Source organism: Mustela putorius, unplaced genomic scaffold (genome assembly GCF_011764305.1).
Source record: "Mustela putorius furo isolate JIRA1106 unplaced genomic scaffold, ASM1176430v1.1 tig00003853_pilon_pilon_pilon, whole genome shotgun sequence".
NCBI classification, from domain to species: Eukaryota; Metazoa; Chordata; class Mammalia; order Carnivora; family Mustelidae; genus Mustela; species Mustela putorius.
In genome coordinates, this window is record NW_025422005.1 from 24,299,508 (window position 1) to 24,327,206 (window position 27,699).

A 27,699-nucleotide genomic window follows, 5' to 3' on the forward strand; every position below is an offset into this window, starting at 1 on the left:
CCGCTCCCGCCGCCCGGCCGCTCCCCGCGGGCTGCGCTTCCGCCGCCCAAACTTTTCGCCGGCGCGTCCCCCCGCGGCGGCCGCTTGCCCGCTTGCCCGCGCCGCGCATGGGTGCCCGGCTGCAGGGGGCCTGACCCCCGCCGAGGTCCGCCCGCCGCGCCATGGCGGCCCGCGCGCCCCCCGCCGCACCTGCGGCCGAAGACCCGGGGGGCCCGGGCGGCCCCCCGCGCAGGAAGAAGTCCCGCTCCGGCGCGTCCGGCCTCCGCCGCGCCTTCAGCTGGCTGCGGGGCAAGCGGCGCAAGAAGAAGGCTGCGGGGGCGGAGGGCGCCGAATCGGCCGCCCCCCGGGCCAAGAAGGCGGACGACAAGGCCAGGAGGGCCAAGGGTAAAGGCCGAGGTAAGGCGGCGGGGCACCTGGGCTGCGCGCCGGCAGCGCCGAGGGTGCGGCCCGGGTGGCTCCGCTGGGGGTCCGGGGCGTGTTGGAGGGGTGAACCCCTCGGCGCCGGGGCCGGGGGAGCGGAGACCCCGGGGCTCAGCTCGAGCAGTCCATCTATGCCGCCTCCCCTCATTTCTCAGATTCATCCCGACCCCATTCTAGGGGGAAGAGACCCCTGGCTGGGGCAGGAATCTCCGGGCTTGAGCAGGAAGTGCTGGCAGTCTGGCTCTTGGGACGGTGAGGCAATCCCCCCTCCCCCAGGCTCACCCAGGTTCTGCCCTCTGCTGAGTCAGGGGGTCAGAGACTTGGCTCTGGCCTCGGGCCCATGGGAGAGGCAAGTGGCTTTGCATCTTTGGTGGGGATTCCTCCAGGTTCAGAAGGTCAACTGCGCTCTCAAAGTGTTTCAGTCCCACAAAGGACCCAGTCTGGGGCACAGTTTGCTTTAGGTTCTTAAGGTGTTGCTGTTAGCTTTTCTCACTTGGCCCGCTTCACCACTCCTCACCACTCCCGGGGGGCCAGACTCAAACATCCACCTCCTGGGGTGGTGAGCTCACTGATGAGAACCACCATGCCCCCGCCACCCCCCCATCATTCCTTCCCCAGCCCTGGTAGAAACAGGCCAGTGTTGGAAGCGTGCTTACAGATGGGGGAAACTGAGGCTCAAATTAATGGAGAGCCTGTACCTGAGCTGTGGTGGGATGGGTACTTAAAATACAACAGCCAGTTCCTTGCCTCTGGGCGCTCTCTGGCTTGATGGGTGGGCAGGCTGAGGGGTAGGGAAGGGGTGGCTGATTTGGTGCATCCCTGCTGGGGTCACTTTCCTTTTGGGCACTTGCTTGGTTCTTTTCTCTTTTCCCCCTCTGTTTCTAACTCCCGTTTGGGGGGTAGGGCATGAGTCTGCAAGAGGGTGGAGCTCCCTTGGGCCTTGTCCTGCTGAAGTCTACCTTTCCTCTGGCTTGGGCTGCAGTGCCGGAGGTGAGGAAATGGCGGTGTGTGCGGGCCCATCCCATTCCGTGTTTACCCTCCCAGTGTCCTTTAACCACCTCCTCTGCAGGAGAATCAGAAGGAACTGTTGAGGGGTCAGGAAGAGAGTGAAAAGCCTCTTGTGTGATTGCATCCGGCCGGTCTTCCTTTTGGATGAGGGCCTTTGGCCCAGGCACGTAAAAAGTCAGGGTGCTGGGGCAGGGATGACTGGGCCAAGCCCTAAGGGAGAGTTTGGATAAAGGGTGTTTCTCAGGGCTCTGCATGCAGCTCCATGCAGAATCTCTCCTAAGGCTGTCCCACTGGGATTCAGTCAGAAGTCCTCCCCATCTCAAGAGGGCATGGGTCAGAATTGCAGCAGGATGGATTCTGGTTAGATGGGCAGGATTGGAGGTAGAAGGCCGGTGGTGTACCCCAGGGCAGTGGACCCTTTCCCCCTTGGAGACCAGCCTGGAGGCAGGGGCTGGAAAAGCTGTATGTCCCTGTTCCAGCAGCCTGCGCTGGGGTCATTGGGTCAGTGGGTAGGCCTCCCCCTGCATCGTGTTAGGTATCTGGTAGCATTGGGCTTTCTGGGCAGCAGGTGGCCCGATTTGAGCCCACGTGCCCGGCAACCACCTCCCTGCCCCTGGCTGTTGTTTCTCCCGGTCTGGGGGTGGTCCCAGGTCTGACTAGAGGAAGTCCTGCTCCCTTTTGCTCCAGCCTCCTATTATTCCAATTGTTTCCTTGTCACCTGCCTGGCCCAACTTCTTTTCTGTTTATTAAGAGAAATAAATCCGATCTTTCTAATCTCCATTGGCACTGCTGGTCAGGAAGGGGAAACCCAAAGAAGGCTTAACTCTTTCTGGGGAAAATGTTCAGAATGGAGACTGGGGAAGATGGGAAGGAGGAATACACAGAAAGTTCCTGAGAGGTCAGGCGCCTTTGCTGCGAAGCTCCTCCATTCCAGTCTCTCAGACGCAGGTCGTGGCTCCCCTAATCCGACTTCTCTACAGTAAATTGGGAAAGCTGAGCTTGGAGTAGAATTTTGAGCCCTTGTCTTCCAGGACTGCCCTACACAGACTTAAAAAGAAATGAGAGGAGATCCGACAGTTACTGATTATTCTGAATGTGCCGGGAGTGGGAGCCCTGTGTCCATTAGCTCACTCAAGCCCATTTGCAGATGAAAAAATTGAGGTTCAGGGACAGTGAGTGTTTCTTTTGCCCAAACTGGGATTCGAACTCAGACCATCTTCCTCCAAAACGGGTCCCGTTTTCATGAAGAGGACATGCGGGTGGGGCCCAGATCAGCAGGAAAGGTTGAAAGATCTCAACCAACCCATTCTGCAGATGGCAGAAGGCCCAGAGAGAAGTGAGGGCAGCTGACAGAGTGGGAGGGGTAGGAGAGTCAGGCAAATAAAGGTTCACATCCTGGCTCAGTCACCAGCAAGTCCCGTGAGGTTGGGCAGCAGCCTCTCTTTGGGCGCACTGATTCCATACGTCTCAGGGAATGAGACCCTCTGGCTGGGCATTGCCGTGGTGGGTTCGTGACTCCCAAGATTTCTGTCTCCGTAAGATTCTCACAAGAGCGAATGTGGAAGTTAGAGGAACGTGAAATCATCACGGAAATGAAGGGCTCGCTCTTCTTGTCACCTTCCCCTGAGCTCTGTGGACCTGGTCTGGAGGGAATGGGCTCAGAGGCTGATGGGACAACTCTGCCGCCCCTCCCAGGTCCTGTGACGCCGGCAGATTGGGAGCCCCTCTGAGCCTCAGTTTTCTGATCTGTAAAATAAATCCTGGCTCTACAGGGGGTGTTTCAGAGGTCAAATGAGATAACTGAGATGCAAGTGCTTTGTGGACTGTGGAGAATGGTCTAGATGGGAGCAGGTTTCTGCGGCTGTGGTGCTGAGGACTTGGACATTAGTTGCTCCATGTTTGGAAATCCACTCTTGGCTATACCTCAGATACCCATGGCCGTGATGGTGATGATTGAGGGGGAGTAGCCATGGAAGGTGGGCTCTTACCCCTGTCCAACAGAAGACTCAGGCATAAGAAAAGGCAAACAAATAAGAATCCATATTTTCCAGAAATATCACCTGGACTCCAGACAAGTATGTGGGGAGAAAGTGTTTCTGGGACAGACGCCAGGACTGGAGCCCAGTAGATAACTAGGGGAGGCTGCCTGCAGGTGGTGAGCAGAGTGTAGAAGGAGGCCAGGGTGCTGGGTAATTTGATTTATTTATTTATTAGAGAGAGAGAGAGAGAGAGAGCATGAACGTGGAAGGGAAGAGGGAGAGGAGAGGGAGAATCCAAGCAGGCACTGCCCTGAGGAGGGAGCCGGAGGCGGCGCTTGAACCCACAAACCCAAGATCATGACCCAAGCCAAATCAAGAGTCAGGCGCTCAACCAACTGAGCCACCGGGTGCCCCGGGTGCTGGCTAATTTGAAGAAGTAACATGAAGGCTGCCATGTGTCAGACCCTGGCTGGGCATTTTCATGAATGTTTTCCTTTGTCCTCACTACAACCTGGGACGTGGGCAGTTTCTACCATTGCTAGGTGAGAAAACAGGTTGAAAGTCAGTTGATCAGGGTCTCTTGGCTTCATTTGTTTGAAAAAGCGTGTTCTTTATTATGTCATGTCAGGCACCGTTCAGGGCAAGGTGAATACCCGGGACAGGACAGGCAAGGTCCCCACCTGAATGGCGAGGATGTTCACGGCGTGGCTGGGTCAGAGGGTCTCAGTCTGCCTCCCAAGGCCATGCTTTTGAAACCAAACAGTATGAGGCTCGGTATGTGTCTGACTCTGGAGAGCGGGGACCAGTAACCACTGTGGGACTGTGTAGCTCTCCCGAAGGTTCCTCTTGGGAAGTGGGCAGTGGGCAGTGGCTGGGGGGGAGGGGTGTCAGAGTCCTGGTGGCTTCAGGACTGAAAGAATTGAGGTCCAGCAGGTTTGACCTGAACGACTCTGGCCACTCACTCAGGAGGCACTGTCCTTGGTGTGGGGTTGTGGAGAGACTCCTAAGTTTGAGCTCTGCCCCACGGTGGGCCATAGGTACCCTGTCTTGACAAAGATGGGGTTTCATGGCCTCTGAGAGCCTTTCTGGTTCTAGAATTCTGGATTGAGAATGGAGTGGGGCCATAAGGGTGGGAGCTGTGCTCAGGAAAGGAGAGTCTGCCTTTTGGCCGGTCAGGGACAAGACACTGGGCCCCAGGGGCCTGGATGTTATGGTAGGGATGGGCAGAGAGAATCCGTGTGAATGCCATCTCCCTCTGCTGAGGGAGGGGCCTTTGTAGCTATTTTATTTTATTTTATTTTTTAAAAAGATTTTATTTATTTGACAGAGCACAAACTGGGGGAGCGGCAGGGAGAGGAAGCAGGCTCCTGCTGAGCAGAGAGCCCCGCGTGGGGCTTGATCCCAGGACCCTGGGATCATGACCTGAGCTGAAAGCAGCCAAGCTTAATGATTGAGCCACCCAGGCACCCAGCTTTTTTGTTTTTAAATTTAATTTAAGTTTTTAAAAGATTGTATTTATTTATTTGAGATATAGAGAGAGAACTAGCGGGGTGAGGGGCAGAGGGAGAAGCAGACTCCCCGCTCAGCAGGGAGACCGATGCAGGGCTTCATTCCAGGACCCTGAGATCATGACCCGAGCCAAAGGCAGGCAGACACTTGACTGACTGAGCCACCTAGGCGCCCCTCTTTAGTTCTTTTAAAAGAAAGTGAGGACTCTAAGACACTTTGGGTAATCGACACTTTGCCTGTCTAAGGTCAGGATAGTGTCTGCTTGCCTTTCTTCTTCCTCGTCACCCCTCCCTCCTTCCTTTCTCTCTCTCTCTCCCTCCCTTCCTTCCTTTCGGGGATAGGGGGGCAGAGGGAGAGAGAGAGACTCTAAGCAGCCTCCATGCCCCGCACAAAGCCCACGAAGGGCTCCATCTCAGGACCCTGAGTTTGTGCCATGAGCTGAGATCAAGAGTCAGATGTTTAACAGGCGGCACCCCCCAGGTGCCCCTCTGTTTGCTTTTCAGTAAACACTCCATGAACTTCCACATTCCATGCCATCGCACGCACCATTTCCCTTACTTAGGGTGTGCTCCCCTTCACTTTTCTGTCCACTGAACCCTTATTCATCTTTCAAGGCCCAGCTCCAGCCTCATCATCTCTGGAGAGCCCCCAGTGAAAGTACTCCCTCCACGCTAGAGCAGGATGCTTAAGGGATTTGAAATGGGACGGTCTGTTTTTCTGGCCACCTTCTTGGGTAGGGCATCTCAGTGTCCTTAGCCTGGGGCCTGGACCAGTGTGATTGGGGTAGGGCTACCTCTGCTGTGGGATACATCCAGTGGGAGTGTGACTTCCACAGAGGACTCTGTGTTCAGCTCCTCCAGGCCCCTGTGAAGGGGTCGGGGAGAGGGAGCCTCCCTAATGTATTTCAACATACTAGTAAGTATTTAATATTAGGTAATAAGTACCTACTATGTGCCAGACATTGTCCTGGGGATGAATGAGAGCCAAGGTCCCAGTCCTCATGAACCTCACAATCTGGGGGAGGAGCCAGACACCGAACAGATAATTAAGGGTCAAGAAGTGTGACAAAGGAGGGAGCATAGTGATCCCAGGGGTGACATCAGGGATGGCTTCCCAGAGGAGGTGACACATGAACTAAAATGGAAGGGTGAGGGGAAGCTGGAGTTGAGGGATTTGCAGTGCTGGAGTCGGGCAAGGCTCCTGCAAGGGGCTGGGGCCACCTGGCTGGCTGGGTTCTGTGGGTACAGGAATAGCCATAACTCACTGTTCTGAACAGCCTGAGGGCAGGAGCTGGGTTGATGGTCCTTTCCTCCAACCCTGCCCAGCACGGGGCCTGGCGCAGAGTAGCTTTGGGTAATAGGTGGGCGATCTGACATGGGCTCCAGAGCATGGGCATCTGCTGATCCTAGATGCTCAGAGTCGATGGCCTGAGATGCCACTGGCTTCCTTTATGGCACATACGGATGGATGGGCAGCTGAGGCCCAGAGGACAAAGTGTCTTGTTCAAGGTCATACAGCCAGCCAGCATCAGAGGTGGAGTAGGAGCCCTCACCTGCCAGGCTGACCTCAGCTTCCCTACTCCTTTGTTCAGACTTCAAATGGAAAATCCCATACCAGAGAGGTGCCTCTACTAGGAGGAGATGAGCAGGAACTGAGGCCAAGAAGGCCTCCATCCCCTCCCTCACCTCCAACACCTTCAGGGGCTCATTCCAACTGCTGCTCCCTCCCTCCTCGTGGAGGCCTCAAATCCCCACCCATGGCACACAGCCCAGCTTTCTGGAAATCCCCTTCAGGCTAGGATGAGCCCTCCCCCACCCCCACCCCCACCCCCCGCCCCCAATTCTGTCCTTCTCCTGCCCCCAAAGCAGGGCTGCCAGCAAGGTTTGGTGAACTGGTTTGGCTAAATCCTGAGGCCAGAAAAATCTCCGCTCTTGTCAGAAGAGGGCAGAGGGAGTGCCTCCCCTTACCCAGCTGTCCCCCGGAAATCCCCCTGTCCTCAACCCTCAAAGCTGTTTCAGCTGCTCCTGGGCTGTCACATGCCTATGAAAACTGATGAGAGGAGGCATTGTATATTGTGTGGGCCATGGTGAAGGTGCTGGGATGGGGAGAGCAGGTATCCACACCTTCACCTTCTGTCCGCATGTCTGCAGACCCGGCAGACCCCATGGCCACCTCCAGCCCCTTGGCCGACTTGGGGGAGAAGTAGGTAGCAGCAGCTTCCTGGGGCAGGAGCGTTAAATCATTGTCCCACTCTCCTACTGTTACACTCCACTGTCTCTCTGGTTTTGTGTCTCCTGCCCTCGGGGGCTGGTTCATCAAAGGTTGTCAGCTCTACTCACAGGGTGCCCAGCCCTGTGATTGTCACGAGGGGGACACAGACAGCTCAGCTTGCAAAGGGTTTAAGCCCCAAATCTTCTGGCAAAGTGCATAATTCCCAGGAGGCTGCTGCAGGTCGGGCCTCCTGTCTGCTTAGGACAGCCCTCTCCTCCAAGCTTCTGGCTGGGCCAGGTCTTTACCACCATCCAAGAAAATTACAAGGCACTCAAGTCCAATGTTGTGGTTTCCAGGAGTTCTAGTCTTCCATACAAGCTCCCTTGTTCCCATGGTCCTACCCCGGGCTCTCTTACGCTCTTGGCTGGGGGTAGTACTCTTCCTCTAGGATCCTGAAGTCCCGCATAGCCTCTGTAGTGAAAGAACGTGAGAGAGACTGGGACTCTCCTGTCCGAGCCTCTTTACTTCTCCCAGAACTTAACCAACATCACCACCACCTCTGCCAGCGGGCGAGCCCCACTGTCTCTGCTTCCACCAGCTTCTCTATTCAACACCACAGCATGCCTGCTGTGTGCCCCACTCTGTGCTATGCTTGGGCTTACTAAGTGGAGGGAGGCGATCACTGTTCTGAACTGGTTTTCTGGTTGGAAAGGGAGAGACCAAAAGGTACTGCTGTCTTGAGACAAGTGTTGGGATGGTGTTACACAGGGTGCTGGGGGGCCCTGGGGTGTGATCGGTTCTATCAGAGGGCGGCACTAGTGCCAGTGGGAGCACAGAGGGCTGAGCTGCGGGAGGAGGGGTGCAAGGAAGACTTCCTGGAGGAACAGATTGTCCAGCAGGGTATTGAGGCGGAATCTTCCAGGCAACGGTGGAGGAGGAAGCATGTGGGAAGGCCTGGAGGTGTATAGTGGGAGTTGGGGTGGTGGCAAGAAGCAGGGGTGTGGTGGGAGATGAGGTTGAACTAGGGGCAGGGCAGTTGTTGCAAGGCCTCTTGCAAAAGCCGAGGCACCAGCTGCCCTCCAGACATCCCTTGAAGCTCTTTGCATACCTGCCCAACTCATGCTAAGAGATCTGGATGTTATCCTCGAGTGTGCTTTCTGCTTCTCCACACTACCTTTCCCCTTTATGGGCCCCCTCTGTAAAATAAGGGAATTGGGCTAGAAGATACTCCGAGGTCTCTTCCAGCTTTGATGCTAGGATCCTCTACTCGGTGCAGAGCAGGTGCCTGGTACACACCGTTTGGTACATGGTTTATGTTTGACAAGTGTTTCTGGACCCGGATGGATGAATAAAATATATTCCCTCAGGGACTGCATTATTGTTAACCTCAAACTTAGCAAGGCATGGGCCTTAGGGAGGGTGGGGGCCAGCTTTGACTCCCCCATTTTGCAGGTAGGGACAGGGTGCCCTGGAGCTACTGGGCACAAGAGGCAGCGCAGTGTAGTGGAGGGGCTGGCCCAGGTGGCAGAAAGGATGAGCAATGGGGTTTAGAACTGAGGGCTCTAGACACCCAGCCCAGCTACACCACCCTGCCCCACCTTGGAGACAGGGCAGAGCAATTGTAAAGGAGAGTCACTTCCCAGGCTGCTGGGCTCTGGGCATAAGGGCACTTGTGAGGACACAGAGGTGAGGACAGCCTGGCAGCCTGGAAAGGTTTCTGGAAGAGGTGAAGCCTGGCCTAGGTTTGAAAAATGAAAGACTTATACGGGGGGAGATGAGTGAGGGGCACACAGATGTGGGTGGCTTCACATACGTTTACCTACATACTCCATTACTTAACACTCGCAGACACAGTGTGACAGAGCCAGTCACAATTACACAGGCAGGTAGGCAAAAGCACACAGCCAGACTCCCTGTGGATATAGGCACACAGTCACACACACAGATGATCACACAGAGAGATCCAAGCATTCAGGGTCACAGATACATATACACAGGTACACAACTACACAGCCACATTCAAGCACACAATTACCAAGGCCCAGTTACCGGCATAGGCACAGATAAACTGGAAGGGTAGTAGCATGGGCAGGGGGTATTGGAGTCAGTCTGGGTCTGAGTCCTAGTTCTGAGCTTACTGCTTTTTGACTTTGGGCGAGCTGGCTGACTTCATGGAACCTCAATTTCCCCATCTGTAAAATGGGGATGATAAAAGTACCTACCTTATAGGATTGTTTTGTGGCATGAAAGTAGTCATACCAACACCTGGCACATAGCGCTATATAAAAGGGCGCTGTTATTTTGAACACGATTACCACAGAAGTACAGACAGATCGATACATTTGTACACAACAGGCACAGACAGGAGATACACACAGACGCGTGACACTCACGGGGTGGGGGCTGGTGGGCTCTAGCAGTAGCGGGGCTCAGGATCCCGCCTGTCGGGGGCCCTGCTCCGACTTCTCCGGGCTCCCCTGCAGTCCTCAAGAGAGGCGGCCCCTGGGCTGGGAGAGCGGGCCACCCGCCTGCCCCACCTGGACACACCGGCCTTTTCCGAGCGCTCTGGGTGGAGCGGCTCTGCTGGTCTCCCAGGTCCTGGGAGGGGCGGAGCCTACGGGATGCGCGCCAGGCCCCGCCCCTCCGCCGTCCCCGCCCCCGGCCCGGCCATTGGCCGCAGAGCCCGGAGGCGTGGCTGAGCTGGGGCTGGGGGCGCTTGCGGTGGCCGCCCGCGCGTCTCTCTGCCTCCCTCCCGGGGCTGCGGGCCCGGCGGCCGGGCTGGTTGGGCTGCGCTAGGGTTTCCGCTCCGGCTCCCGCGCCCGCCATGGGCAACTCACACCACAAGAGGAAGGCCCCCAGCGGCCCCCGGGCCCGCAGCTTCTGGCGGTTCGGGCGGTCGGCGAAGCGGCCGGCAGGTAGGGGCCGGGGGTGGGGGCGGGGCAGGCGGGGAGGAGGGTCTCCCTGCCGCAGCCGCCGCCACCGCTGCTGCCCCCTCCCGGGGCTTGGTGGGTGTGAGTGTGGGGGCCCGGGAATCCCCCGCACAGACCCCACCCCTCACATGCGCAAAAAAGCACACGTACATACGAATACCCCCGGGCGGGCACGCGTACATGTTCACAATTTTCACAGCCACACACAACACCCACTCAAATGCACGGACATGCAGGCAGAATCACATACACATTCACACCCACCGCATCGCTGTAGGACGCACAGAACCTGAGACACAGGTACATATCCCTAGGTATACGGTTCATACTACCACGCGAATTCTACCCCTCGCGCAGATTTCGCACACACACACCAGTCATGTAGGTACAGTTGCCCAGCGGCTTAGGCACACACATGTACACATGGGTTCAGAACTGCACAGCCAACGAGACTCCCACATTCAGGCTCAAAGGCAGACCCTAAGGCGCTTGTACACATACACACACTCAACACTTGTTAGCCCCCAACAGGCTGAAAGTTTGCAGGAGGGAGGGGAGACAAAGGTGCAGGGGAGAAGCAAGAAAACAGGGGCTAGAGACTTCGGGCCGCCTCCATCTGGCGTGATCGCGAGTCGGACTGGTTCTCTGCGCTCCCTCCCCGCCCCCACCTGCGTTGCCGCTGCCTCTCGTCCCCCTTCCCCCCACCCGCGGTCCCCGTGGTCACTGCCGCATGTCCCCCCTTTCAGTGCAGCCACCGAGCTGGAACGCAGCCCTTCCCGGCGTGCTGCGGGATCCCTCCGCGGGTCACATTCCTGCCTCCAAGTGGGGGGTGGGTGGAGGGGGAGAATAGAGAAAAGGCCTCCAACCCTAACGCTGAGAAATAGGATTCCTGGTTTTCCCCAGCAGGTGCGACGGTTCAGGGTATCTCCCAGAGCCCCAGGGGGTGCTGGACGAGGGGCTGTGGAGGGTGGCTAGTTCCCTTATCTTGTGAATCCAGATCTGGGGTGGGGGCATGGGGATAGATCTACTCCTTCCCCTGAGGAAGATAAGGGGTTCCCAACAGAGGCGGCTGTTCATTCTAGTCTTTGGGAGTGAAAGAATTTGGGAGAAAGTGGGGTGGGGTTGTTTTCTGCTGTGGTGAGGGAATCCACCCGTGTCTTCCTAGGGTGGCCCACATTCCTAGAGGTTCTGAAATGAGCCCGATGATCTCATCCCTCCACACAGGGGGTGACAGGAAGAACCTGGGCTGGGAATTAGGGGGTCTGGGTTTTCTGTGTGGCTCCGGTATGGGCTCTGGTGACCTTGAGCAAATTGCTTTTTCACTTCTCTGGACCTCCTGGCTTCCACAGAGGGGCCTGCCAATGGATTTAGGCGGGGGCGTAGCTTGGGTGACTTCTGGGACCCTTACAGTTCTGTCTAGCCATGTTGTGGATAAAGAGACTGAGGTCTGGAGAAGGTGGGCTTGTGCAAGGTCATTTGCCAGTAGTGGTTTGAAGAATAATCATCATAATCAAAGTAACATCAGGAAAGGGTTAATCAAGTTCTGGTAGGCTCTCTGAGGGTTCCTCAGAAGGTGGATTGATGAGAGGCTCCAGGACCTTCCAGTAGTCTCCCTGTCCTGGCAATCCTGAAATCCTGGATGTGTCCACCTGTCCCTTCTTGGATTCGGCACCGAGGGGTGGGGCTGGGGTTCCGCCTGCTCTCCTGTGGTCACCACTAATCTGATGGTTTCCTGAGAACCAACTGTGAGTCCGGACTTGTGACCATTTGTGGTGGGAGAGAGAGAGAGATGAAGAGGCCTGTGTTTACAGTCTTTCCCACTAGCCCTTGTGCTTTTAGTTCCTGCTGAACTCAGGGACTAACCAGGCTTTAAGGTGGTCCTAAAAAACCAGAAAGCAATGTCAAGGCAACATAGAAGTAAGTGTGGGAGCTGAGGAATATCAAAAGGCTTTCGGGTTGGGGTTCTAGAAGACGGGGGAAATGGTCTTAATTTGGTCTGTGAAGTAACTACAGGGTTGGAATGAGTCCTGAATTATCGATGAAATGAGATGACCAGGAGTGCCCTTCAGCTCTGGGGAATTGATATTGGTCATGAGCAAAGGCATAGAGTTGAACTTGAGAGTGGGGGCTGGAGAGAAATGTAGTTGAGGCGCCTTCCTTTTCTTGGGAAGAGAAGGAGTTCCATTGGGAGTGCAAACTTCCATCCCTTTGGTCTTACTTGTGCCGAGGATTCCTAAGGCTTCCCCAGCCTGGGCCTCTGCTGTCGCATGCCCAGGTATGGGACTGGGGTTTGAGTACTTATCCATTTGATTCATCTGTGAGAAGATGAGGGAGAGAATGCAAGGCCAGCAGAGAGGGCTGGAGTCTATAGGTCATCGGGAGCCAGTGAAGGTGTTTGAGCAAGGGAGGAGCCTACGTAAGTGGTGTGTTGGGAAGATGGCGCCAGAGCGGGGGCAGGTGCAGGCAGGACAGGTTGGGGGTGGAGTGGTGAGAGTGGAAGCTCCAGAGAGCAGTCTGGAGGCTATTGCAGTAATCCAGGGGAGAGGTTGTGGGGTGAGGGCTGGGGACAGGGTGGGGGCTGTGGGAGTGGAGAGGAGTGGCAGCTGGAGAGACACTGCAGAGGAGGTGGCAAAAGTGATAGGACCTGGGATTAATCAGGAATAAGGCCCAGAGAGGGCTGTAAAGGCTCTGTGCTTGGCTGCTTGGTTCGGGGACGGTGACAGGAATAATAACTCAGAGCTAAAAATAAGGGCCTAAGCTGAACCCTTTACATTGGTTAATCCATTTGTCCCCCAACAGTCTTCCAAGCTAGAAGCCATTATGGTCCCCATTTTACAAGTGAGGAACCTGGAGCTTAGAGAAGTGAAGTCACTTGCCCAAGGCCACTCAGCAAGGAGGTGGCTGAGATTCAAACCAAGCCTGTCAGATTCTGAAACCTGTGCCCTTAATCAGTTTAGCAGTAGATGGGTTTCTTATGATTGAGGGGTCTGCAGATCCTCTGGGCAGAGAAAGCCTGAGGTCTGGGGCTTTAGACTCCTTAGGGAGCACAAGTGAAGGAAGTGCTGTGAGAGAGGGGCAGGGGTTGAGGACGAGGCATTGAGGCTCCCCAAGGGCTTGGAGAGGGAGCAGGTGGGAAATGAGAGGAGAACTGAGATTTAAGGACCTTCTCACTGCAGGAAAGATCCTGTAACCTGCTGGGATTGTTTGGCCTTGGATCTCAGGAATCTAACCCCATCCTCCCCTCCCCAGGCCCCCAGGTCCTGGGCAGTTTGGGGCATTGGTGGAAGATGTGAATTGGGGGCCCAGGGAACATCCCCAGCATACCACCCTCTTTTTCCCGACATTGTTCTGTGAGGTTTATACACATGCCCTCCTTCCCCCCCGCCCCCCAGCCCTTACCCCTGTGGTCCCCTTTGCAGATGAGGCGATTGAGGGAATGGACTGAGTCACTGGTGGAGTCAGACCACCCGGAATTCTTTTCTTCCCTCCCCTCTGCCTCTGTGCCTGGAGTGCCAGGGGCCTTTGGAAGGTCCCAAAGCTGGGAAAAAATCCTGCTTCTCTTACCCCTCCATCCCCCCACCCCAGCATCTCCCTTTCTCCTCCACTTTCCTAGAGGAGACCAACTATAAGTCTGGACTTGATTGTGGAAACCCTGGGCTTCCAGACAAGGGGCTGACCCAGCCCTCTCTGGTCTGAGGGATCCGAGATAAGGTGAACTTCCTTGCTGCCCCAGGCCCTGACCTAAAGTGGGGGACCACTACCCTCCTAGGGACAGAGCCCTGTATGCTGAGGGACCTTTAGAGATCAGCTCTCCAACCCTCCCATCTCACAGATGAAGACACTGAGGCTTGGGAACGGGCACGGCCTGGCTCTGCATCGTGCTGCAGCTGAGGGGCAGGGAGATCTCAAATCTGACTCCCAGGGCTATGGGGTCTCTGGTCTGGTCCTGCAATTCCTTTCCTTCTGGAACAGAAGGGTTACACCTGGGTCACTGACGAGCTGATAGGGAGCTCTTGTTAAGTGTCCCTTATCAGAGCTTATCTTAATAATGGTCCTTAATGCCACTTGGGATTTGAAGAGAGCTCTGGCAGCAGGTGCAGCAGAGGCCTCTGGAGGCATGGGCAGCCCGTTGGAGCTGGGCTCACACACCTTGACTCTGTCAGTCACCAGCTGTGTGACCCTAGGTTAGTCACTCACCCTGAGTGCCTCTGGATGGCGAGGGGGATTTCGTGATACCATGTGTGTCTCAATTAGTTGGCCCTGGATAAATGTGAGTTTGTTATCGTGTCATGAGTGGAAAGGCAGGGGGGCCTGAGCACAACCTTCACCCATCCCTCCACCCTGGGGAGGCGGAGCCTCCCTCTGAGCACCACACTTTGTGTTTGCCCTTGGTTGTGTGCCTTTGGCTTTCCCAGGCACCCGGTGAGGTGGGTGTGAGTCCTGCCGCTGAGGCCCAAAGAGGCTGATTCATTCGTGCAAGGCCTCTCTAATCCAGACCTCCTGACTCCCAGGCCTTTTCTCTCTTTGACTTCATTGTGGCTGCCTCTCAAGCCATCTGTAAAATAGGGATAATCGTGCCTTGAAAGAACAAAGGAAAGGGCTCTTGGAAATTCAGACTCGTACCCTGGCCGAAAGAGATTATGTCATTGTCAGGAGCAGATACTGACCCGGAAACTCGTTATGACATTTATTAATATTATTGTAGCTAATTCCTCCCCGCACTGCTGCTGGTTCCCCCAGGCGCCCGAGGCGTGGGATCCTCCTCTCCTTGTCAGGGCCACTCCCTGCCCCCCTATATTTACCTTAGAACCGGCCTGTCAGCTCCGCAGCTCTGCTGTAGGGCGGGGCTTCCTACCGAGGGAAGAAGGAGGGGGATTTCCCTTCTGTAGAGGTGGGGTGTAGAGGTCCCCCTCTTTGGGCAGGAACTCGGGTTGCAGCCCTCCTGATCCCGTAACTTCCTCAGACTTAAGACCATAAAAGCATTGGAGTGAGACCCAAGTTCGACTGTGGGTGCAGGCACTTCCTGTTTTGGTGACCTTGAGCAAGTCACTTTCCCTGGAGCCTCCTTGTACTCATTAAAAAGGGAAGTCATACATGGCTTTCAGGTTTCTTGTTGGATGTTCTGGGAGACTAAAGAGAAAGAAACCTTCACCTGAAGGTTTTTGTGATGTTCATGTCCCTTTGTCTTGTCTCTAAGTGAATAAAGTCTCCATGTGTTCTGGGTCCGCTCCTATTGGAAGGCCCTAGTTTGTTCACTAGAACAGAGAGTTTGAGACTTAGTATCTCTGAACACTCTGAATCCTGGCTCCCAGGCTGGCCTGCCATCCACTGTGGTGGTGGGAGAGCGGGGTCAGGCCCAGGCCCAGGCCAGGGCCCCGGGCCCTGGGCCCAGAGGGTTCCAGCTCCTGAGCAAGGCCACCTGGGCTGCTGTGCCCTCCCCCCTCATTCCTCTCCCCTGAGTCAGGCCAGCCTGGCTGTGGGCGCGCCACCACCCCCGCCCCTTGCTCTGGAATGGGGCAGGTTGAGGCCTCACCCCGTGGAGGATGTTGCCAAAACAGTGTGTACGCATGCGCACAAATGTGCACTTGGCCTTGGGGGTTGGGGGCTCCCTCCGCCTTTCCTCCCTGTCCCTGGAGCTCAGGAAAGCCCCAGAGTAGTGGGTACATGCACCTGCCTTTGTGTATACACAGCCACCTGGCTGGGCCCTATGTGAGTCTGCAGTGTGTGAGGAGGACCTGGGTTCAGGTGCCCTGGGTATGCTTTGTGGATGTGGTCCTGAGAGCATGCATGCACCTGTTTGTGGGTGGCGGGGCCAGTGGGACATTTTGGAGGCCCCTGTGCCCAGAACCTCTGCTGGTGGACTAGATCCGACTTCCTGAACTTGGCTGGTGTGCTTCCTGGTGTGCCCTTCATGTGAGGGGCGTGGCCAAGAGCAAGGTGTCTTCTCTGATCCCGGAAGCTTCCTTCCTCAGAAAGGTGGGGGAGGAGGGGAGGCGGAGGCTGGTGGTAAGCCTCAGCCCTAGGCTGTACCTCTGGACTGTGCCAGGGCAGAAGGTCCTGGAACAAGGACTCTTAAGTGTGGCCTTGGGCGAGGTCCTTCTACTCTCTCAGCCCATTTCTTTGTGAGGAGCCCGCCTGCCGCCTGAGATTCAGGTTGCTGAGCCCCTCCCTGAGCAAGTTGCAGGTGTTCAGACCTGAGCCTTGCGTGGCTCTGAGAGACCTCAAGGTCTGTCTGGTGTGTGTGTGGGGGGCGGGGGGTGTGTTGCTGGAGCAACCAGATGTTATCAAGTGTGAGAACCTTGGATCCTCTGGGAATTTGCAGCTGTGGCCCTGACTGCCAGCTGGGGAACTGGGACCTTGAGCTGCTGTTCCCGTTCGCCCTGAGTGGAGCTCAGCCCTGAGTTCCCCTGGTTAGGGGAAACTGAGGATGACTGTGCCCTGCATGGTTAAAGGCATCAGTTTAGGAGCCAGCCTGAGCTTGGGAAGTCACCAAGCTCTCCGAGCCGCACCAGTCCAGGATCAGTTATGGGAGAGTATGTTTGAGAACCTGCCTTGAATGGCTGTTGGAAGATCTCTGAGGGCAGAGACTGTTTGCCTTCCCCCAGCCCCTGGCATTAATCACCCTGCAAGTGTGGGGCTACTGCTCTTTGTGTCTGAGCAGGACTAATAAGGGGCAGATGGGTCTGGCCTAAGAGAGGATCTAGGGGAGGATGTGGCCAAGAAATCTCGAATTTGTGGGGATGATAGGGTCTCCCTTCAGAGGAGAGATCAGGTTTGTAGCTGGACCAGAAGACAACATAGTTTTGGGGTTCAAGTTATCCTCAGGGCAAATGCTACCTTGCCCTTCCCAGCTTGCCCTTTCTGGCCTCCGTTTCCTCATCTGTCAAATGGGGATAAAAGTGCCTACTTCTTAGGATTGTTGTTTGGATTTCAATGATTTGTGGCCTTACAGACTATCCAGCTGCTCAGAAGTTTGTTCTCCAGAGAGCAAGGGCTCAGCCTCTGCTTGAGTGGTCTCTGAGTGGTGGGGCAGCAAATGGGGAAGGGGCAGCAGAGGGATCTCGTTTGTGGCGGGGGAGCCACTGTGAATTCTTCGCCACTCAGGGAGAAAGGTGCTGTGAGAGCGTGGTGTCCTGAGGTGAGTCTGGGGACAGCACTTTACAGGCTGTCTCTTCAACAGCCTCAGCTCCTCTTTCTGGAGTTGCCCAAGGGGATCTCAGCGCTGTCGTTACCCAGAGTAACCTTTCATGCTGACCTCCGGGGCCCCACCTGACCTGGCTCCTGCCATTCTCTCCCTTGCTCACCGTATTTCCGCCCCTCTGGCCCCCGTTTTCTGTTGTGAGATACCTCCCCCTACCCCACTGCTGTCTCGAGGCCTTTCCACTTGCTGCTGTCTCTCTCCAGAAGGTTCTGTGCCCAGCACTTGCCCTGGCTGGGTCCTTCACCTTCTGCAGGCCTTGGTTCCAATGGCCTTTCCTTAGACTTTCCTTCATGCCCCCTAGAGGCACCCCCTTCCCTATCATAGCTCCTCAGTCTTAACTAATCTAAAATTGTGCTGTTGGTCTACCTCACTGATGTATTTGTCAAATGTTTATTGAACTCACGGAATGACAGGCCCTGATGTAGGTGTTCAGGTGAACAAGATAAAGTTCTCCATTCGCTGGAGCTTCCATATTAGCTTAATAAATACTTGATGGTTGAATGAATGTGTGCAACAGTCTTATAAGGAGTTCATTGGTTTTGTTTCCATATGAAGTCATGACCTGTGTGTGATGGAGCTGAATTTGAACTTGGAGCTGACTTCCCTCCAGTTACCTCCTCCTACCCCTCATTTTTACTGCCCTTACCTATGACCGGGTTGTTTTTGTTTCATTTTGTTTGGTTTTGGCTAATTCTGTTCTGTCTCTGCCTGGTGATCCAACAGTCACCAAGTCACAGAGTGGGCCAGTGGGAAGGATCCTGGGCTGGAGGAACTAGAGGAATACCATGAAGCCTGGCTCTGCTGTGTGACCTTGGAGAGTTCACAGTGTTTCTCTAGGCTGCTTCCCACAAGACCAAAGTGGGAAGAAATTCCTTGGGAAGGCATGGGTCTGAACATACACACGAGGAGTTGTTCCCACCAAGCCAGGGCGGTGTTTCTGCCCTGGACATCTCCCTGGCCTCCCTGTGTCCCGTGTCCTGGCTGGCTCCCACCCCTCCAGGGGGCTTTGCCAAAGAACTTGCCATCACAGGCAGTTCTGGGCTTCTGCCAGGCTGTTCCACCTCTGAGTTCCTTCCCCAGGGAATGACCCTCACCAACCAAGAGGACTTGGGGTTGGGCATCATGCCAAGTGTAGTCCAGTGGTTCTTCCACTATCCATCTGGCAGCTGGGACCCCTGCCATGGCTTTGGCTCCTGACTGTTTAGAAAAGAGCTTAGGGACGGCCTGCCCCCAGGGACTGAGTAGCTTCAGCCCTGCTAGTTATACTCTCCACCAGAGCCAAGCATCCGCAGACTCGGGGTCTCAGTTTCCCCGTCAGAATCTGGGATGGTACCTGCCTCTGTGCTCCGCTTGAGGGGCGGGGTCTGTGGGTGGGCGGGGTCCGTGGCGCAGGTGGGCGGAGGAGCAGGAGAGCAGCCCCTCCCCCTCCCTTGCCTGGAGTCGGCTCTGCAGCTGGGCGGGCGACTCGCACCGTTTGGTGCTGGGTTATGGTGAAGGCGGTGCCTGGTGTTCTGGAGAGGTCGGAATAGGGGACGGCCCTAGTGTTGCCCGCAGTCATGGTGGTGTTCCTGGGCCGCCGCCTCCCGGTGCTCCTCGGGCTCTTTAAGAAGAAGGGTGAGTGGGTGTGGCTGGGGAGGGGGAGAGGAGGGACCCTGACACCTCCATTTACTAGACCTTTCTGTAAAAAGGGGGATCAAGGCCGGGGAAGGGTAATGGGTGGGGGATGGGGAGCAGTAATGAGGCCAGACCGCCCTGCACTCCAATGTGCCTTTGTCCAGCGGCTTTTCCACTGCCTTTGTCTGGTCCCTGCTTGCTGGGGTTTGGGAAGATGGATCCAGGTGTCTCTGACCTTGAAACCTGCAGCCCTTGGTTGAGACTGCTTCCTCCAGGGGTACCCCCACTGTAGTGGGTGCATCCTAATGTTTCAGTTCTGAGAGGCAGAGCACCCCCCTGTGACCCCAGGTCAGTCAGATGTGTGGGAGGATGAGATGTGGGAAGCAGAGTAGAGAGGAAAGTAGTGCTGCTGGAATTTGGGGCATGATCTTCAAAATGCTGTTTAGAGGCGGAGGACTGGGCGGTGGAGAAGCTTTTTGGGGGGTATCTTCCTACTTTCTGCTTCTAGGAAATGGGCTTTTAGGCCTGGATTAAGACACGGGGGCCAGAGTTTATTGGACTTCTGCGGGGAGGACAGAGGGACCTCACTTCGAGTGTGATTCAGGAATCCCCTCTGGGAGTCTGGAGTGCAGTCCTGGCACTGACCCTAATTTGCTGGATGACCTTAGGCAAGGCCTTTCCTTTTCAGTCCTGTTTCCCCAACTTGTAAAATTCAGGAATTAGGCGAGACCCAGTGGGTTGGGTTGTCAGGAGACCTAGGAGTGTTGACCTTGGAGGGTTCCCCACCGGTTCCCTGGGCAGGAGCTGGCTGTTGAAAAATGGGCTGAGGAGGTAGGAACAGGCAGGTGTCGGAGCTGAAGACCCTGATCGTGGGGTGTGGCCCTTTAAAGGGGTTGTTTTGTTCCTGCCCCTCTACAAGGTGCTGCCAAGGTCACATGATCCTCCCCGTGCTTTTGCTTATGTTGTGGGTTCCATTTAAAGGGGGGCTGGGTCTGCAGAGTGCTGACACAGCCCCTCATTCCCAGGATTAGATGACCAGCTTCCCCATGGGCGGGGCCTGTAATAGGATCCTTTGTAATGGATCCCTGGCTCCTCGGCTCCAGGGGTGGGGCCTCTGGGAAGTGGGGGTAATGCCTAGGGCTGTTCTCCCAAGAGAGTCTGGGGCTGCCTTGTCTGGGGGTCCAGGGCCCCTGGGGCCACCTTCTCCCCTCCCCATCCTTCCACTAAGGGACAGCCACATGGGTGAGTAGGGGACACAGAGGCCATGTCTTGTTTTGTCCCTCCTCCCAGGACTTCCTGGGAATTCTGGTTAGGTTAGGACTGCTGTTAGCCCACAGCTCTTCCTAGTGTCCCACAGAGTCTTGGACCTGGGCCAGCGGTGTGTTTTAAAGGGGTGGTTGGTTTTCCATAAAGTGGAGCTTGTGCTCTGGAGACAACAGAAATGTATTTGCTGTGGGCTGTGCATATATTGGGGTGCTTTGTGTCGGGCCCTGAGTGGCGTGTGGATACAGTTGTGTGTGTATTTGGGTACTGTTTGTATGTGTGCAGAATGGGGACTGTGGCTGTTGTGTGTATATGTGGGGCCCCCGTGTTTGATACTGGTTTCCAATGTGTTTATACTTGGGTGCTGTTTGTTAGTGTACCTCCTGAAGCCTGTGGTAATTCTGTGCTTGTACGGTGGGCTTGTGTGCCCCGGGTCAGACACAAGCACACTTGGGAAGAGTTTGTATATGAACATGGGGGCTGTGTGTTTTGCGTGTATAGATCAGAAGTGTGAGTTGTGGTGCGACTGGGGAAGTAGGCACTGTGGGTACTTCTGGGGGCTGTGTGTGGTCTTGGGACTGCGGGTGGGGCCCGTACATCACCAGGACCCAGTGGCTCTCAAGCCTCACTTCTCTTCCTCCTCCATCCCACTAGGCTCTGCCAAGGCCGAGAGTGACAAACGTCTAAGTGGCGGGCCCGGCCAGGGGCCGGGCTCTGTAGTGGAGGAGCACCAGGACAATGTCTTCTTCCCCAGCGGGCGGCCGCCTCACCTGGAAGAGCTGCATACACAGGCCCAGGAGGGGCTCCGTTCTCTGCAGCAGCAAGGTAACCTTCCCCGTCCACGACCACTCTTGGCTCCCAAGGTCAGGGGCCTAGCCCAACACACCTCTCTGGTGTCTTCCAGAAAAACAGAAACTGAATAAGGGCAGCTGGGACCATGGAGACACCCAGAGCATCCAGGTGAGCCTGGCCCCCAGCTCAGTCCTGACTCTCTGCTCTCCTCTCCCTGCTTCATCTCTGGCAAGTCTGGCTTTGAGCGCTTCTGGATCTCAGTTTCCTTGTATTGTGAAGGGGGTAGACTAGGTGACCCCTAAGGGCTAGTCCAGCTGGTGTCTGCTTAGTGCTGGGCGAAGAGGGAAAATCAGAGTTCAGAGCTCCAAAGGGGAGCCCTGAAAAGGCAACAGCAGGAGACCCACATAGGCTTCTGGGCCTCATCTCCTTCTTCCCCCAACAGTCTTCCCGGATGGGGCCGGACGAAGATAGCATCTCCTTCTGCAGCCAGACCACATCCTACACGGCTGAGAGCTCCACGGCAGAGGACGCGCTCTCCATCCGCTCAGAGATGATCCAGCGCAAAGGTGTCTGCCCGCCAGTCAGGATTCTCAGATGGGCTGAGGGGTGTTGGGCACTGTCTGGGGTCCCAGCCCCTGTAGCTTTCCCCTTCTGCCTCCTACTCTAGCACCCCTCAAGGGTCTGTGAGTCAGTGAACTCAGGAAACACAGTATCCTGTGTTTCTTGGAGACTCGTGATGTACACAGACTGCAAAACAAGACACTCAGGAGTCAGGAAACCTGGGTTTGAGCCGGTGTTGCTTTTTCCCAGCTGGGTGACCTTGGGCCAACTCTCTACCACTCCGATCTTCATTTGATGTTCTATAAAAGAGGATCAGAGTACTTCCGTTGTCGGAGTGAATGCCAAGTGTTTAGCATGCTGACTAACACATAATAATCGTTCGCTAAATGGAAATTATCCTCGGCCTCGAAAGCCTTCCAGAAGTCATACAGAGAAGAAGTGTGTAGCTTTGTTTAACCTCGCTTTGCCCACGCCTACTTGATTATGGAAATCTGTTTTTGCAGAGCTCTTACTTCTTATTCTGCGAAAGCAGGCGCTCTGCAGAATGTGCCCTGAGACCTGCGCTAACGGTTTCTCTCCCCTGGACTGGCCCCTAGGCTCTACCTTCCGACCCCATGACTCATTTTCCAAATCCTCTGGGAAGTCGGGGCGGCGGCGCCGCGAGAGGCGGAGCACGGTGCTGGGACTGCCGCAGCATGTGCAGAAGGAACTCGGTGAGCCCCCAAGCAGGAGGGTGGCGGTGGGGATGGTGGGAACTCCGGCAGAACCCTCTGCTGACTCCCGTGTCCTCCCTGTCCCTCGTAGGCCTGCGGCACGAGCGTGAGGCACCAGGTACTCCTCGGCCTCCTGGTCCTCGGGATGCGGTGCGCATCCCCACAGTGGACGGCCGCCCCACGGGCCCGGCCTCGGGGACTGGGGCCCGGGTGTCCCTGCAGGCGCTGGAGGCTCAGGCCGAGGCTGGTGCCGAGGCGGAGGCCATGCTGCAGCGCCACATTGACCGCATCTACCGGGATGACACCCTTGTTGGGCGGTCCACGGGGCCCCGGCCCCCACCGGTGACCCGGCCTATGTCCCTAGCGGTGCCTGGACTGACTGGAGGGGCAGGGCCGCCGGAGCCCCTGAGCCCAGCCATGTCTATCTCGCCCCAGGCCACCTACTTGTCAAAACTGATTCCGCACGCTGTCCTGCCACCCACGGTGGATGTGGTGGCCCTGGGCCGCTGCAGCCTGCGTACGCTGAGCCGCTGCAGTCTGCTGTCCGCCAGCCCGGCCTCCGTGCGCTCGCTGGGCCGCTTCTCCTCCGCCTCCAGTCCCCGGCCCCGCAGCCGCCACCCGTCCTCCTCCAGTGACACCTGGAGCCACTCCCAGTCCTCCGAGACCATCGTGTCTGATGGCTCCACCTTGTCCTCGAAGGGTGGCTCTGACGGCCTGCCAGAGGGCTCTGTGGCTAGCAGTGGTGTGGCGCCCCCTCCCCAAGGGGGCAGTGGGCGTGGCTCGCCCAGCGGGGGCAGCACAGCCGAGGCCTCAGACACTGCCAGCATTCGCAGCAGTGGGCAGTTGTCTGGCCGGAGTGTGTCCCTACGTAAGCTGAAGCGGCCCCCCCCACCTCCCCGCCGGACTTACTCGCTCCATCAGCGGGGCTCGGCAGCCCCCGATGGGCTCTTGGGGTTGCCGCCCAAGCCTGAACGGAAGCAGCAGCAGCCACAGCTGCCCCGGCCCCCCACCACCGGTGGGTCAGAAGTGATGGGGGCAGCCCCCTGTCCCTCCAACTCAGCAGGCGTCTGGGTGCCCGGCTTGTCTCCGGGTGGCTCCCGGCGTCCCCCGTGCTCTCCAGAACGGACGCTCTCACCCTCCAGTGGGTACTCAAGCCAAAGTGGTACCCCTACCCTCCCTCCCAAGGGTCTCGCAGGACCCCCTGCTTCCCCGGGCAAGGCCCAACCCCCTAAACCAGAGCGTGTCACTTCCCTTCGGTCTCCTGGGGCCTCTGTCTCCTCCTCTCTGACGTCTCTGTGTTCCTCGTCCTCTGACCCGGCCCCCTCAGACCGTTCTGGTACACAGGTGTCGACCACCCTGGGGGATAGGTTTGCCATACCTCCTCACCCCAAGGTGCCTGCGCCCTTCTCCCCACCCCCTTCCAAGTCCAAGAGTCCTAACCTAGCAGTTCCTGCTCCAGTTACTCCTGCTGTGGTCTCTGGGCCCGTCTCTGCCACTGACGTGGGTCCCGAGCCTCTGCCAGTGCCACAGACATCCCTGATGCCACCACAGGAGTCTCCTGTTGCCTCCAAAGACAAGTCACCCCCACCGTCCCCGCCCCCTTCCTACCATCCTCCCCCGCCACCCACTAAAAAGCCAGAGGTGGTCGAGGCCCTGTCTGCCCCAGAGATTGCAGAGGAGCCCCTCCAAGACCCCAGCTGGCCCCCACCCCCGCCTCCTGCACCTGAGGAGCAGGACCTGTCCATGGCGGACTTCCCCCCACCTGAGGAGGCCTTCTTCCCTGTGGCTGGCCCTGAGCCAGCAGGCCCTTCAGGCCTCGCAGAGCCCTTCGGTTCCCCGGCTGCTTCGTCCTTCTCGGTTACTGTCTCTTCCCAGAGCCAGCTCCTTGGTTCCCCAGAGCCACCACCTCCAGCTCCGCCAGCGCCCCCCCCTCCTGGTTCTGACCCAGGGCTTGTGGCCAAAGTCCCTCGGAAGGAACCAACGGGCTGCAGCAAAGGCAGTGCAGCTCCCCGGGAGGATGCCGGTGCGCCCCTGGTCACCCCCTCACTCCTGCAGATGGTGCGGCTGCGCTCTGTGGGTGCTCCTGTGGGAGCGGCAACCCCGGCAGCCGGGCCTTCTGCCCCCCAGAAGCCGCTACGAAGGGCCCTGTCGGGGCGGGCCAGCCCGGCGCCTGCCCCCTCCTCAGGGCTCCATGCTGCTGTCCGACTCAAGGCCTCCAGTCTGGCAGCCAGCGGGGACCCTGGGAGTGCCCAGCCGAATGGACCACCTGAGGCGGAGCCACGGTCTCCCCAGTCCCCTGCCTCAATGGCCAGCTTCATCTTCTCCAAGGGTACCAAGAAGCTGCAGCTGGAGCGGCCGGTGTCCCCCGAGGCCCGGGCTGACCTCCAACGGAACCTGGTGGCTGAACTTCGGAACATCTCAGAGCAGCGGTCACCCCAAGCCCCAAAGAAGCCACCTAAAGCTCCCCCACCTGTGGCCCGCAAGCCCTCTGGGGGGGTCCCACCATCCACCTCCCCTACCTTTGCTCGGGCTGAGTCTCTTCCTGGCCCTCCCACCAATGGGATCCTTCATGCTGAGGACAGGACTAAGGGGGAGCTGGCGGAGAATGGAAGTGTCGTGCAGCTGGTGGGGCCCCAGGAGCAGAAGCTGGCCCCGCCTGGCTCAGGTACATTGGACTGTGTGTATGTGTGGGGGGGTCCCCATCACTGGTGATGGCAAAGAGGTGCCTCAAGTCCCACTACTAGGGATTTGTCACTGGATTTCAGATTTTTCTGGTCTCAGGCTGCCTGGGAATGATAGGCTGTCACCCCTGATCAGTGGAGGGGGAGAGGAGGTGCCGTGGGCCATCCAGAACCGAGCTGGGAGGCCTCTGGCTGAGTGTCCCTTCCTTTTCTCACCGCAGACCCACAGAAAGAGCTGGTCTGACCACCAGGCACCTCGCTGGCACTGCTGACCCATCCCAGGAATACAATCTCAGGGACCTGAGCAGCTCCAAGGACAAGAGGATACGGCAGACACTTAACCTAGTAGAGAGGATGCCTGCAGCCTTAACCTTCACAGCCTTTGATATTTATGCAAGCCTGGTGTTGATCCCGTCCTCCAAGTCATCCGGTTCATGCCTTTTCCCCCTGAATGGATTCCCTTCTGGCTGCTGCTGCTTGTCTTGGCCTTAGCCTCATCTTGAAGGAGGTAGCTGGTGGGAGCGGGTGGCTGCGCCGCCTGCTGGCCATGAGGCCACACAGTTGGGAGCAGAGCGCCTCACTTGAGTTTCTTTCTTTCCCCCCCCCCCCCCCCCACCCATGTCCAAATCATGCACATACTGTAGTCCGGAATCAAAGCACTTTTGAAAAGCAGCTGCATGTCCATCTTCCAGGGCCCATGAAGCCGCATTCCAAGGGCCTGTTTACATGGCAGCAGCATCAGTCCCTGGTAGCACACCCATAGCTGGGACCAATCTGTTCCCTCCCTCCGAGCCAGTGTGCCCATTTCTTAGTTCTTGGAGGTGGGCCAGTCATCGTATCCCCACAGGCTTCTCCAGGCTGGAGGCAGGAGCGGGGCTGTGGAATTCCAAAGCACAAAAGGTGCAGCAGGGGGTTAGCCCTCCTGTGCCTCAACTTACCACCAACCACCCTCCTTGCCTTCAAGTTACGCCAGGTGCTCCATGCAGGGGACAGGAAGTGGGAGACTGCCAGGGCCCGAATGGGGATGGGGGAGAAGAGCCAGCAGGGAGGTCCACAGGCCCTCTGTCTTCAGAGAGTGGGAGAACAGAATCTGGACACATCTTGGGCATTTGGTAATGCCAAGCATCCGCCACTTGTTTCACGCAGTCAGGTTGGGGTGGGCAGGAACAACACTTCCGAGGCAGTGTGGCAAAGCTGTGTCCTTTCCAGCTGGGCAGGAAGTCCTGAGGAGGTGGGTGGTGGGATGTGGCCCTGGGGGAACACTTGTTTGAGCCCAGACCTGGCCCCACAGATGACATTCCGGGACCTTTCTGTTTACTCAGCACTTGTTCTCTTTAGCTGCCTTTCAACACAGGTGGTTTCGCAGGGAGAGCGGACGCTGAGTGACAAGGCTGGGAAGCCAAAGGTGCATTCTATTCCACTCTCTTCCCTAGTCAATGAAGGGGAGGGGGTTCAGTGCTCCTAGGGAGCAGGCTGGGTGATTGCCCCCTAGCCGTCAGCCTCTGCTACTGATCTCATCTCTAGGAATTTTAATGACCTATTTCCAGACTGTGCCACCTCTCTAGGTAAGCTGGCTTCCCCGCTGGCCCCGGCGCCTCCCTCCATAGTAGTGTGGCGCCCCCCGGGGACCACCCCTTCTGTCCTGATCCTCTTTCCTCAACAGTGACTTGGGCTTGAGCCTGGCAAGGAACCTCACTTTTAGCTGCTGCTCTGGAGAGACTGAACCCCTCCAGAACAAGAGCTGGGAGCATAGGGGATGCGGTACTAGAGCCCAGGTTCCCCTGGCCCTCCCTCATTGCTGTTGTCTCCCTGTAGCTGTCAGCCAAGGTGGTTCCCTCGCCTTGGGTGAGGGAGAGCAGCTGCTGGGTATCTGTTGCATCTGCCCACTGAGCTGGGGAACGAGGGTAGTCGGTATGTACTGCTCCGCTCAGAGTTCCTGATCCAACCCCCTGGGAACCAAGACCAGGCCAAGGCTCCATGAGAACAGGCCCTGGCAGCAGCCCTGGAGCTGCTGGAGGTGGGAGGGAGCCCAGCTTCTGTGTTTTCTTGACCCACCCCCCCCTCCCCTCTCAATATTACTTGAGCTCCTTATCCTCAGCTAGAATTTTCCGAGCTTGTTTCCCCACTGGGTGGGACAGAGTACAAAGGAGAAGGGAGGATCTAGAAGAGGCAACCCTTCTTTGTCCTCTGGGGTAAATGAGCTTGACCTAGTGCAAATGGAGAGACCAAAAGCCTCTGATTTTTAATTTCCATAAAATGTTAGAGAGAGAAGTATATATATATTTCTTTAAATTTTTGAGTCTTTGATATGTCTATACCAACAATTCATTCCCTCTCCCCTGAAGCCTGAGTGAGACACATGAAAAAGCTGTGTGTTTCATTCAAAGGTATTAATTAAATGATTAAAACTTGGCTGTGGTCTGCTGCTTCTTAAGAGGGGAGGGACAGGGGTTGGAGTTGGGGTCTGGTCCATTATTAGGAGAGAAAACATGCTTTCTGCCTCCTCTAAGCACTGGACCCCACAGGGGCCTCTTCTGCTTTTTTTTTTGCTTGACTCTTAAGCAGGCTCTGCATCCAGGGCGGAGCCTGATGCAGGGCTTCATCTCAAAACCCTGAGATCCTGACCTGAGTGGAAATCAAGTCTGGCGCTCAATTGACAGAGCCATCCAGACACCCCGGCCTCTTCTGCTTTTATCGCCAAAGGAAAAGTCAAAGTGTCTACGATCTACCCAGTTCACACACGGCCCTCCCCCCACACCCCCTGCCAGCCCCATCCCCTATTACAGGGTCAAAAGTCCAGGATACAAGGGCCTAGCC

The 27,699-nt window shown here is 56.8% G+C and overlaps 1 protein-coding gene across 5 annotated transcripts; it reads left to right on the forward strand.

The window, feature by feature from the left end:
• On the forward strand, positions 1-27,294 carry KIAA1522 (KIAA1522 ortholog). 5 transcript variants are annotated; one of them, XM_045064134.1, is made up of 8 exons: positions 1-396; positions 598-672; positions 20,790-20,960; positions 21,040-21,095; positions 21,370-21,493; positions 22,085-22,201; positions 22,293-24,866; positions 25,104-27,294. In XM_045064134.1, exons 1-8 carry the CDS (start codon positions 162-164, stop codon positions 25,124-25,126), a joined length of 3,375 nt encoding a protein of 1,124 aa, XP_044920069.1. In that variant the 5' UTR covers positions 1-161; the 3' UTR covers positions 25,127-27,294. The 5 variants fall into 5 exon arrangements, with proteins under 5 accessions (XP_044920069.1, XP_044920070.1, XP_044920071.1 ...); XM_045064135.1 differs by lacking the exon at positions 598-672 and having other exon boundaries at positions 2-396; XM_045064136.1 differs by lacking the exons at positions 1-396; positions 598-672 and adding an exon at positions 9,809-10,042.
• Positions 27,295-27,699: the final 405 nt, after the last annotated feature.